At 44.7% G+C, this 13,107-nt stretch overlaps 3 protein-coding genes across 3 annotated transcripts; 2 read left to right on the forward strand and 1 right to left on the reverse strand.

Moving 5' to 3' along the window:
- Window positions 1-147: 147 nt before the first annotated feature.
- L203_100771 (uncharacterized protein) lies at window positions 148-1,754 on the reverse strand (the record flags this gene model as incomplete). Its single annotated transcript, XM_066210225.1, has 5 exons — window positions 148-773; window positions 826-979; window positions 1,031-1,464; window positions 1,523-1,622; window positions 1,677-1,754. 5 exons carry the CDS (start codon window positions 1,752-1,754, stop codon window positions 148-150), a joined length of 1,392 nt encoding a protein of 463 aa, XP_066066322.1.
- A 1,073-nt stretch (window positions 1,755-2,827) lies between these two features.
- On the forward strand, window positions 2,828-6,642 carry L203_100772 (uncharacterized protein; the record flags this gene model as incomplete). Its single annotated transcript, XM_066210226.1, has 12 exons — window positions 2,828-3,347; window positions 3,423-3,714; window positions 3,768-4,101; window positions 4,159-4,380; window positions 4,429-4,685; window positions 4,736-5,000; window positions 5,049-5,457; window positions 5,515-5,903; window positions 5,965-6,122; window positions 6,185-6,305; window positions 6,363-6,402; window positions 6,452-6,642. The coding sequence occupies 12 exons, from the start codon at window positions 2,828-2,830 to the stop codon at window positions 6,640-6,642; spliced, it is 3,198 nt and encodes a 1,065-aa protein (XP_066066323.1).
- A 980-nt stretch (window positions 6,643-7,622) lies between these two features.
- L203_100773 (uncharacterized protein) lies at window positions 7,623-13,019 on the forward strand (the record flags this gene model as incomplete). The annotated part of the gene is made up of 6 exons (XM_066210227.1): window positions 7,623-7,784; window positions 7,835-10,461; window positions 10,517-10,783; window positions 10,832-11,771; window positions 11,818-12,873; window positions 12,924-13,019. The coding sequence occupies 6 exons, from the start codon at window positions 7,623-7,625 to the stop codon at window positions 13,017-13,019; spliced, it is 5,148 nt and encodes a 1,715-aa protein (XP_066066324.1).
- Between the last annotated feature and the right edge of the window lie 88 nt (window positions 13,020-13,107).

The raw sequence follows: 13,107 nt of genomic DNA on the forward strand, positions 1-13,107 counted from the left end.
TTTGTTGTATTGTTCATCAGTCCTTTATGCACTTCATATAGGTTTCTGTGTCATTATGAATGAGGTAATCGGCCAGTCGTCATTAATATTTCATAATCGTTAACCAGACCATTGATTGTATAATATAATTATTCATTTTCAAATACATCAGTAATTTCGATCATGAGCAATTCCATCGCCTTCGCGTTTGGCCATTCCTTTCCAGATGGACTCAATGATCAAACCTCTGAGCCACGGCATTTCCCTATCTGGCTGAACGCCTCTACCTATACGACACATTTGCCATGTATGCCACATAGTGGATATACCTGCGCCTACTAGGGGGATCCCACCCCCTGCTTTACTAGAACCGCCGAGGACGAACTTGAGGAAATTGCTTTGGGGAATCGTATAACCGCCGACTTCCGCACAATCGTCGGGAACTTTGATGTTGAGGATGATGCGCATTGGAATATCTGGAACGAGACATGCTGGCCGACCGATACCTACAAGATCACATGCCCTCTCACGGAGTGAAGAGGCGATAAGTCTTCTTCTGTGTAAGCCGCCAGTCAATAATATTGCAGGTCCCAGAGGCGGAGGTGGAAGCGAAGGTAGAAGAAAGGTTGTGAAATGGGCAAAAAGCGACTGACGCTTGGAAAGCGGAAGTGATAAAGTTTCAGCGGAGGCAAAAGCAGGAGAAGAGTAGTTGCCCCCTGATATCTCAATAATGTCAATCAAGTCCCACGATGCTAAATTTTTGATAATTTCCGATGCTTGCTTCTCGTCAAGACCTATTACACTTCATTAACCATTTTTCTGTTATAGATATCAAGTGCTACTCGCCGCCTTGTACGAAGTCGGAGCAATTAACTTTGACAGATTTAACAAAAGATTTTTGCGTCTTTTGGTGAATTCCTCTTAGGATGAGGTACAGAGGATGCAACCTCAAGGGTACCATTGGGGGAACACCAGGTAACGGGGTAGGATTTGGATTGGTCTATGGTCATATCTGAGCCGGACTGATTAATCAAGATTGCCTGACTCTTACCAATGGCGATAAATATTCCGCGAGTAGGTATCCATGAGCAGAATGTATCTGTACACCATCCCAGCTAGCTTCAGCTGCCATTTCTGCTGTATACACAAATTGGTCCACAATCTTGAGCCATTCTTCAACACTTTCAACCTTCCTGCTTTTCTTTGGCCAAAGCAAATGTTCATAGATCCATCCAAGAATCCCATCACCTACATAAGGTCTCGCCGAGCAAGGAGCAATGGCGGGTTCCCAGATAGGCCGAGAAAAGCTTAACGTCGCTGATGACTGGAGACCTGGGTGAGATATTTGCATTAAGAGGAGAGCTGGCTCGTGTTGGATTGAATTTGTACTGGCTAAGTGGCTATATGCCAAACGTTCGCGAGGATCATCCGTCACTCGCAGGTCAAAAGGAGTTGCAAGGTGCCGTGGGTCGACTTGAACATTGCCTATTAAGGAACAATAAGACAAGTGCATTTTGCTCATCGAGACACGATGGTAACACACCTGATATAACAATGCCCCATCCTCCTTCAGCCCATTGTCGGTATAATCGTAGATGGCCAGATGTCAGACCAGACCGTCCCATACCTTCTGCCATGGCCGCCTAAAGAGAGATATAAGAATTGAATGTCCTCGAAGCTGCTTCAGTTATACCAACCTTGGCCAGTCGGTTTGGTACAGTCACGCCATTCGGTAATTGAAGCGGTAATGAAATGATTTCTATATCTTTGTTCATATCGACTATAGAGAAACAAAGTCTTTGATTGTTGACACAGAGAAGCCTGATTTGACGATTTGGTATGCTTGAGAACGGCTTGACCTTTGTGGCTCTAAACGTTGCTCGATGGGCAGTGAATTTTCATTAGAAGATATAGATTCGATGCCGTCAATAGTTAAATCAAGATCACAAATAAATAAATAAAAGTGAACGTACAGAGATTCGGACACTTTGATGTCACGAGGTTGTTTAGACAATATCAGTGGAAAGCGGAATCAATTCCTGGACAAGTTTCTGCAATTTCAAAACCCAAGAGAGAATAAGCCTTGAACAAGAGAAGTAATGGCGAGCTTCAGATGGGAGGTCTTGAGTATGTATTGCTTATGTTTTGAGCTCGTCTTTGGCTCTGCTTGTCCTGCTTGTCATTCTGAGCTTTTCCTCGTCCGGATCATATTTCAGGTACTTGTGATAAGATAATGTTTAGATAAACACTGAACGTTTTGAGTCCTCCTCTTTTATCAGTGGATTTGATTTCAAGGAGGCTGTCTTTGGAGTAGCATTTCTGTGGATATAAGCTACTTGGAGGCGATATAATATTTGGAGGTTGAGGCACACTCATGGTGGGTGTCGAGAACACCTTTCTTTTGATTAAGCTGATGGTGTCTCCAGGCCGCAAATAAGACCTAAATGCTTGGAGAAGGGAGCCTCATATATGGCGGTACTGCTTGACAGATTCATCTTTGCTAATTACTTCCAGATATTGCTGTTTTCCCAAACTGAGAATATGTCGTGGTTCATGAAACCAAAAGACCATGTCTTGCCGTTTCTATCTTGCTGCAAGCATTAGTTTTCCAGATGATAATATATATAATGTGTTACTTCTTGCTGCTATTTTTTGTAAAAAAAAAGTCCAAGATGCAAGAAAGATGAATAGTGCAACAGAAAACATAGATTAGATATTTGTTGAAATCACGTGATCGGTGAACGGCAATATATAAAGGCTGGCCACCCAATATCGGCCACCAGCTAGGATTTTATAACGCGCCTAAAGTTAATCGATCTTCTTGAGCCGCGTTGTTTTGTATTGCAACATGGCTTCAGAAAACGATACACTTTCCTCTATCGGCTCTCTTGGTCTCTCACGTATCCTTGCAAGTGCTGGAATCGACCCATCGTCGCTCTCGTCTTTTCTAGGTGAAACTGGTACCTCTTCCAAGGAGTTGGCTGAAGTTGAGTTGGAAGAGGATGACGGAAAATTTGAGGATGACATATCTGACAACGAGCTACCTGAAGAAGCAAAGGAAGACAGATACCAGCAAGAATGGAATCGAGAAGTAAGACGAAGAGAAGAAGAAAGATGGATGAAAAAAGGTCTAGAACTAATGAGGAAATCGTTTGAACAAGAGAAAGATTCAAAAGGAAAGCGAAAAGCAGAAGATGGAAAAACTCAGGCGGAAAAGGAATTAGATGCGGTATTAAATATTTGGCCAGATTTTGCTCCAGGCAAGAGGTTGAAAATGTGTGAGATTATCTACGAGACACCAGCGGATGTGAAGGCTTTTGAGTTGGAGAGGAAAAGGAGAAGACTTTCAAAAAAGGATAGGGTGATGTGTGAGTATACCCTTGGGATATCTAGTCTTTGGATGACGGGGCATCATTCCAACAGCTGGTGCTAACAAGGAGCAGTCACTTTCAAAGTTGCTTCTCCTCTTCACCAACCCATCCAATCCGCTTTCCTCCTTAGTTCTCTTCCGCCTTTAGAGACAGCGAAACCTGGACAACCCAATTACAACAATCCCATAGGATCATATTTTGACAAGGCTTGGGTCAAGGAGGCTAAAGAGAGAAAAAGAGCAGAGATGACAGTACCACCAATTGACATAGTACTAAAAACAAAAGATGCTAAATCAGACATGGATAAATTTGGAAGAGATCTGGATTTGGTGGACTGGGAGCAGGGAATTGTCTTGAACTCACTGTGTGTTTTGGATACAGCTCATTTGCGCAGGCTAATGCGAAAGTATGCTGTAGGGAGTTGCCGGAAAAGCAGGTAGATATCCTCGCACCCCGAAACGACCTTCTCGAAGCTGGCGACTGGGTAACCGACGTCATCTGGGATGCTACGCGTGTATCTCAGGACCTCTTTGAAAGCGATGATGAACAAACTAGTCCAGGAAAATCCCTAATGAAATCGTCCTCAAAAACCGTTACAGTGGCCTTTAAAGATATCAAGCTTGACCCGTTTAACATCTCCAACGATGGTTTATATGAGCATTCCAAAGAAGCTAAATCTAGAATCAGGCAAACTTTTGGTGCTATCGAGGTCTTCCATTCCATCCCGGCGAAAATTCTGCAACTTCCATTTGTGAGTACCACAAGCTGCACAAGGGACGTCATTCGTACAATGCTGATAGACACATAGTACCGAACCACACTTAGCAAACAGGAAGCTCGTGCTTGGCACCGTCCTGCTATTCATTTCCCCATCGGCATTACTTGTACGTTCTCCAAATTAAAATCAAATCCCTCAGCGTCTTTGAATGTGAAAAAAAAGCAGATGCTGGCAGATCCTTCAGAAAAATTCAAAACAACGAAGGATTTGACTTTGACAGAAAGAGGCCCTTTTGTTTTGCTCGAACTATCCGTGAGTCTAATACAAAACGGAATGAAACATGTTTGATGAGCTTATTAGGAGGAGTATCCGCCCATCATGAGTAATTTTGGGATGGGTACAACAATCGTCAATTACTATCGTAAAATTGACGATAAGGACGAAACAGTGCCCAAGATGGAATTTGGTCAACCATCTATATTGAGTCCAGGGGACGCTGAGCCGTTCTTGTTAGGATATGTCGACAAGGGCAAGATCACACAGGTGATACATAACAACTTGATTCGAGCTCCGATATTCAGACACAAACCAGAGCCGACTGATTTCCTGTGTATACGGTAAATATGACCTTGAGTTACGTTTTACCCACCACTCATCTCTAATACAGACAAACTATTAACGGACATTCTACCTATCATCTCCGTTCAATCAACAACATCTTCACTGTCGGTCAGACAGTTCCCAATGAATCCGAAATTCATGGCCCTCATGCAAGGAAAAACACCAATACTGCCAAAATGCGCTTGATGATTATCGCTTGGCTTCTGATCAACAAATCGAAACAGAAACGGTTCAAAATTGGTAAACTTCTGAAGTACTTTCCCGATCAGACTGAACTACAAATGCGACAAAGACTCAAAGTCAAAGGAAACGTAATTTTCCATAATAAATTTGATTAAACGAAGCTGACAATGATTCAGGAATTTCTCATGTACTCTCGTAGCCCTGGACCTAATCAAGGTTACTGGCAACTCAACCCAGAATATTCTTTTCCAGAGGAACGCCGACAAGTTCTCGAGATGTGTCCACCAGAGCACGCTTGTCTCTACGAAGCAATGCAAGCCGGCGCCCGTCATCTTTATGACGCTGGTTACAAAAAGACTGCAGAAGGAGGGCATGAGGATGAAGATGAATCCAATTTAGATATCGAACAGAGATTAGCAGTTTGGTCCATAACCCACAATTATAAGCTTGCCGAAGTTCAGAAAGCTTGGTTAATGATCCATGGCGAAGGCGACCCCACCAGTCGAGGAGAAGGTTTTAGTTTTTTGAGAGCTAATATGAAGAATTATTTTTTGAGGAAAGGAGAAACAGAACAGGGAAGAAGATGTTTGTGGACCATCATTTGGAGAGCTGCAGGTTCTGAGTGCTGATCATGTGTATTAGTGGAAGCAGAGGCTAAAGCTGGTGGAACCCCTGTCAAGATTTCCAATGCAGAACAAAACCGTATATACGAAGAAGAGAAGCGAAAAATCTGGGACTTGCAATGGCAGGCATTATCCAGTCCTATACCTCCCGAGCTTACAGCAGCAGAAGAAGAGGCTGCGAAAAATTCTGTGCAGCCTATAATGCCTGGTTTGGCTCCAAGGATCCATAGAGGAGAAAGCCGTCGAGCATTTTCAAGGGGCATGTCAAGGGGAACATCCATAGTGCCAACTCCTCGAGACCTAGACAGCCCGAGAGATAGAAGTCCAAGCGTGTTTTCAATGGATGGCGGCGAAAGTAGCTACGCTGGCAATCCTTTAGCAGGAAAGGTTTTACGAATCAAGAGAATGGTAAGTGATCAAAAATCAGCAGTCATGATTGGTGTAGAATCTCAATTTTTAAATCACATAGGTAAAAGGCAAACAACAAGTTGAGATCGTAAGAGATCAAGGTGTCATAGCGGCGTATTTGAAAAGAATTGAAGAAAAGAAGATTGAATATTACATTGAGCACCCGGAGGAACTGGCTCCTACTGGGGACAATACCGAAGATGAGCTAAGGAAAGCTGCGTTAGTTGCTTCGTTTACGATGATTTGATCGGGTGTAAACAAGACTGACGATTTCTTTACAGCCTAAGACAGCTACTCGAGAAAAATAAATTGAACCAACAGAGGAGATTAATGAGAAAGAAGTACCAGTCCAAGACTTTGGAAATGGATACGATAGGCATTGAGGGTGTAGACCTAGAAGGGGCAAGTCTTTAAAATGAAGTCCGCTTTCGGCTAGTATTAATGCTAATAGAAACTCAGAAAAGGAAATGTGGTGCTTGTGGTGCAATTGGTCATACCAGTAAGTTTCTATATAATGACTAGATGCTGGCTGACTTCTATCCAAATAGAGGCCAACCGTAATTGCCCCATGTTTGGCCAAACGGCTGCCGGTGCCTCTGTTGGCCCGTCGCCGTCGCATACTGCAAGCGCGACGCCAGGCTATGGAGGTGCTTTTGTTCCAACAACACTTTTAGATCCGAATGCACCAGCTACTCAACACACAACATCTTTCAAAATCAAACTGGGTGGAGGACAGTAGTTGTAGCAGTAGTGTAAGTATAATAGACATTGAATGCATTGTAAAGCTACCATGGCTGTGCTTTCCGCAACTTACACTCAGTCCTCAGAGAAAGGCCTGCGGTTATCTCAGCTCATCCTACAGGCATGTCACAGAAGAAATCTATACGTTCTCCCTGTTTGAGTAAATCTACATAGCATACGTTGTTTAGACATGCCAAAACAACAGACTACGCCATGATGGCGAAACAAGTTCAGCTGTTTTTCGTAATGGCATCATGGCTCAAGGAGTGTGTCGACAAAGACAGCAACATTTCTCATCAACTCATCGATAGTCGTAAAGCATAACCCCATATACTCGCACGAGGTGACTACAACGCGATATAAGTCGTGCTTGAGCATGAATGTGGATTCGTCGTTAGTCCGCATTGAATTATCCCATGTGTTGGATTGTTTCGCCGAATGCTTACAAATAGTGTTTGAAGAATATAAACAAGTTGGAAAGAGTAACATTTAAATATTTCTCTCAAAGAGCTTGAAACGCGTCGGACGCGTCGCGTTATGTAATTATTTTGTAATGGTTAGTAGCGGCTGCCCTGAAGGATTAGAAATTCACGATTAGAAAATTTCTAATTAGAATACACATCCTGTGAATCCGATGCACCGTGCGTGTACCGCACACTTGATCATCCTTCAGATTCATAACCACAAAAATAGTCTTTTCTGACTCATTTCTCATCTTATCATATACATCCACATTTATTACATTTCATTCTTACCAGCTCATCTTTTGCAGCATCCCTTTCCATCCGTCCTGTTGTTTGGCCTGCTTTAAGCAAGAAGCGTCTCCCAAGGGACCCTTTTGCACGCCCACAGAGAACAACGGAACAAAAGGAACAGCTGGGCTTATGAAGTTGCAACAACTTACCACAACAGCATCAAGTTGAAATCTCAGCTGTACATTCTTGTTTGCAGCCGTTAGGACTTGTGGGAAAAGCTGTCATGACTTCTCAACAGACTGCATCGCTGGCGATGGCACAATCATCCACATTGCCCAAGGTCGGGAGGAGTTCACGCAAGAGAGGCCCATTTGCCCCTCCTGCTACGCTGCGAAACTATGCAGAACCAAGGGGCTTATCGGACGCGCCAGACGTCTCTCAGCTTGTACGTTCGCATCGGATTATTGGGGGTTTCCAAGCTGATTGTTACTTGAGGTACATCCATATGCCAACCCTGGCCTCAATCCACCCTTCAACGCCCGTGGTATCACTCCTCCGCCATTGGATACGATGAGCTATCGTCATCCTCCGTCTCCTGGTCGTGTGGCACCAATATTGCCTACCGTGCCTCTGAATATTCGTCCCAGAGTTGCAGGATCTAATGTGCCAACAATTGCTAAAGGGCCTTTACCGCCCATACCTCCCAATTCTTCGGCCGTGGGATTTCAGAGTTCTGACAAGATAAAACTGAGAGTATCAAGTCGTCCCAGGGCACCAGGTTCAAAACCACCTGTTATGTACAGTCTCAAAGATGATAGGGGAGGTAAACCAAACACTGAGTATAGTGGTGGGCCCAGTTCCGAATTCTCCACAAAACCCAGCTTGAACATGAGGTCTAGAGTTAGTATGGATCCGGCACCGAGGGCGGTGTTCAAATCAACGACCAATGGACCTAAACGGCGACCAAGCTTAGATTCATCAGCTTTATTGGATAGGAGAGAATACCCTGTAGCGGCAGAGTGCCAGCAGCAATCTCAAGAACAGCGACATTATGATCCATCTCATGATGCTCCCAAACTTCCGACATCAACTATGGTACCGCTCAAAGAGTCAAATTTTGCAAAATCGCCATTGTATGACCAATCCATGTCTGCGCCACCCATATCACCCCCTTCATCCCCTCACCGACGCCAAAGGGACCAGGATTCCTCCAGTGGACAGGCTGAATCCTCGGCAACAGCGCAGAAGAAGTGGAAAAAAGAGCAGCAGCAAATGTTGGGCACCCGAGCACCACCATTTAGTGCTACAGTATCTAAATCATTTGATTTTGACCGATCACTGTCAGGACGGAATTCTGTCGATGCCCTGAGACCCATGATAACTTTTGGAGACGGGAGCTCATCAAGTGATGAGGAGGAAAGAAGGCCATCTGGCGGGAAATCCAATATGAAAAAAAAGAGTACGGCGGCATTGAGAGCATTGTTTGGTAGAGGCGCTAGCGGTTCTAAAGGGAAAAAGGCTGATGATTCTACCTCAACGATTGTGAAAGGGCAGACAAGAAACTCTTCGGGAACGAGACAGGATCTAGAGGAACCCTCACAGCCATTGTCAGGAAGATCCACGCCTACATTCCATGTAGAGGGATGGAGGAATAATCTAGCAGAGACTCCTCCAATAGGCAAACGGAATGATAATAAAACAACGCCTCCGACGAGTTTAGACAGTTCTTCCTCGTCTTCTGCCCACCAAAAGGCGCCATCAAGAAATCTTCCGCCACCTCCCGAGCCTTCACCTATTCACATTTCAGCTTGTGAAGGACATTCATTGACAGAAACGTCTACCCCGCTGTCTATGCCCTCCATTCCTTCTCTAATTGATTCTTATGAACAACCTCAAGCAACTACATCGACTGTTGAGCGCCCTGCATCGCCCTTGTTATCTCTATCCTTAGATAGTTCCCCACTCTTCCCTTCTAAACCTTCGTCTCCCAAATCACGGCGCTGGCCTGCGACAGCAAATTCCAAACCAGATACTTCACCCAAACTCCCTTTGGCTCAACTTCTACAACTCCCTGATCTTGACCTTGATTTCCATTTTGAATTTGATAAATTTCTGCTCTCGTCTTCTCCTCTCCGCTCATCACCTTTCAAGGATCGTGGCAGTCCTCATAGCCCCAACTCGCCTACAAGAAGTCTCTCGACGAGATCGCCCGTACGACCAAGCATCTCATCAGGTAAACTACAGAGATCTTGGACTGTTTCACAACGAAGCTCGGATAGTAGTTCTAATGGATCACCCTTGCCTCCAAAGTTCAACACCAACTTGAGTCCCAATCCACTTAACGACAAAGATGACTATTTTCGCAAGTCACCTCTACACAATTCCTCAAACTCTACATCTGGCATCTCTCCAGCCAGGTCTCCATCCCCGCCTACACTCTCTCAGATTCCTTCATCTGAAGATGTGGCTTCAAATGGATCAACTCATGAAACCACAACCTCTGCTCCACTCGTGACCCCTAAAGAGACTACCCCTACAAGAGCTACGTTTACTGAGGCGGTTTTAACTCACAGCGTGAGTGTACCGGTTGAAGGCCCTGAAGTGCGTCCAAAAGAGGAAAAGAGCGTTGAGAAGCCTCCAGCGTTGGCGCCTCTTGTTATTGTAATGCCAAAAGCACCAACTCCACAACTGGCTCTCGCTCCTCCGGCAGTCATTACTTCCCCGCCGCCCCGTCCTCCAATGCCCCAAATCACTCAACCAGTTAAGCCCAAACCCCGCACAAGGACCATGGTACTCTTGAGCAGATCTCAGACTGTCGTACCCTACAAAAGCCTTTCTATCGCTTCTCTCGCAACCAAAGCAGAAGATATATGGGTAGCTTTTAAATATCCCGAAGCGAATCTGTCTTCTTCTGATCGTTCAGCAAGTCTCCGCGCCGAGCTTATACCACTTATAGAGGAGTCCAACAGTGAAGCCTACAATGCTAGAAAGGAAAAGGAATATGATATGCTGAGATCAGTGTATTTGAGGTGGATCAGTGTATTGTTGTCGGAACTGCGATTTGATAGACCTGTAGATGAGCGTGGCGCGGTTTTAGAGTCTGTTGCAGCATTGTTTGAGAGGTACGTTGTCTGTAGATGCTGTTACAATTAGGAGAGAAGCGCTGATAAACATCAGTGTTGCGTTATCTGATACTGCTTTGAAGCTTTCAAAAGACCATCGCGAAAAGTTCACACAATTGATGGTTCGTTGTATGACGTTTGTGATGGAGAAACTTGGTGGAAGGGGCGTGTTTCAAAACATCTTGGTTTTTAGTGGGCAATTTTTGGCGTTTGCTTACTTCAGAGTTCCACATGTGGCACATCAGCTTTTGACTGTGCTGCAACTTCCCAAAGGGGCGTTGATGAGATTCACGGGAAATATCCCCATAGATGCAAGCTGTCCGTACGTGATTTCTATAATTATCGCGAATTATTAGCTGATCGTATTTAGGCCGGAAATTCAACCTCAATGGCCAGAACATCTTCTTCCACTTTGCTTTGACAATGTTCTCAGTTATACCTCACGCCTCAATATGTTCACCGCCGAGTTCGATTCTGAGGAGGAGCGTGAGGCATTTCTGTTCCCTCCAGGTTATTGGCTACGGCGCTGGCAGTCTGATGACTCTGAGCTGTTCCCTTCTTTCTATCGAGCTTATCACAAACAACTGGCGCAGCACTTTGGTCCTGCAGTCAAATTCTTCGAAAAACAGAATAAGCCAATACCCGCTGCGCTACTTATGAAAGCCCCTGGGTATGCGCACCTAGCTACGGTCTTTGCAAAAAAGCTCCACTCGTATATCATGGGCACTGTCAATGCCGTTACGACTTGTTCTGCGGCATCCAATTTTGATGCCACTGAGAGCGCCCTTCAAGCACCCAATGCTAAGCCACCAGTATTAGTGACCACTAATCGTAGGTTATCAGAAACATTGATGATGTTCTCGGAGCAACAAATATCTATACCAGTCGGCAATGAGGTCATCGAATGTGAAGCTTCACAGATATACATGTCAATGGTTGATATTTGGATGAAAAACCTCATAACCAAAACATCAATCAACGCTCCTAAAGGCGTCTTTTGTCTCTTCGATCTGCTAGATGGTATTATCGATCCGCCTAACGGGTTCACCCCAGGCGTTCCCATGCGATTGGACTCTGTTATCGATGTTCCTTATCTTATTCATGTAATCAAAGTTATCTTGACAGAAACAGAACACGCCATGACAATTGTCAAAGCTATCGCATTTGTGTTTTCTCATTGGGAGGTGTTGACAGCAAGACCCGAAGACAGAAAAGAGCTCTGCCTGGACCTGTTATTAGATAAGGAGATCTTTGAGAGATTATTATTATTTTGGAGTCATTCGGTTCGAAGTTATGTTTTGCGACTAGTAGTACGTACCTGATCTTGTCAATGTAGCGAAGCTGACTTCTTTCAAGGTTTTTCGATTGGGTCGTCTTGAATCAACCACTCCGAAACAGGATGATCTGGGATGGGAACTCGAGGTTCAGACGGTGCGCTTGTTGCAAACCAGACTCGACTGCATCAAACGTCGACACGACGAGTTGGAACCTAAAACTGTCTCGGATTCTGCCGACCAAAACCCGATGGCCGCTGGCCTTTCAGAAGAGGAGGAATCACAGATGCTTCGAAGTCGATCTACCATCACCATGGTTGCCGATGCTCCTACCCTATTATCCACTGATAATGCTGAGAGACTTTTGGGTCTTGGTGTAGGAGAAGTGAAAACACAAAAGGGAGGGATTGAGGTAGATCCTACAAATGGCAGTAATAAGTTTGGTAAAGCAGCCAAATGGCTGAAGAAGAACTTTGGTAATAAGAAGAAGGGGAAACTTAGTGTATATTCGCCCGGCTTATTGGAGACTAGCCCAAGTCCTTCGAGTGACGGTGGTGACAGTCTACAGCTTGGACCTAATCGTAATCTGACAGATGCGTCCCGAGTATCTGCTAATCCAAGAATTTCCTCTCTGCTCCCTCCTGCAACTCCTCCCAAAGATGCTAAGATTAAAGTTTCTAATGAAGATGATGAAACGACACTCGATTTGTCGTTGACTACTACCCCGCCCAGTCGGAAACACAAGCCTCCGACCATAATAACCACACCTTCCGACTCTAGACAGTCTCAAGGAGGATTTACTTTTGAGTTTGAGCTTCCAACAATGTCGCCTCGATCAGATGCCTTTGACCCTCCAACCCCAACCAGTCCCAGACGCAGTGCCAAATCTTCCTCCAGTCCACGAAAACAACCAGTCAGTCCTCACATGTCCAAATCTTTTTCAAAGCGTTCCAGTCTGTTACCCCCCTCAACAGCAAATGCTCTGAATAGCATCATGGAAAGCGAGAAGGAGAAAAACGAGAAGGAAAAGAAGAGAAAAATGGAAGCTGACAAATTGAGAGAGGAAAAGGGGTACGATAAGAGGTTGCACCCGTATGCTATTAGGATGTTTGGTGAACTAGAGGATGCTCAAAAAGAGGTACGTTTGTGGGCCTTTAATTTTGGAACTTTAATTGATTTGTTGTACAGTATGACGAATGGTGGTCTGATACTGGCTATGGCAAACTCGATGGGCTTCCACCAAGATTGACAGTTGCATGGCCTTTCCACGAAAATGAAGATTGATCTCCTAGATGGAGTATTAGAGGGAGCAAGCATTTGTTTTATGTTGATGTTTGCTGCAAGCATAGAAGTGACAATACTCGCTCCAGAT

Source organism: Cryptococcus depauperatus, chromosome 1, assembly GCF_001720195.1.
Source record: "Cryptococcus depauperatus CBS 7841 chromosome 1, complete sequence".
Lineage (NCBI taxonomy): Eukaryota > Fungi > Basidiomycota > Tremellomycetes > Tremellales > Cryptococcaceae > Cryptococcus > Cryptococcus depauperatus.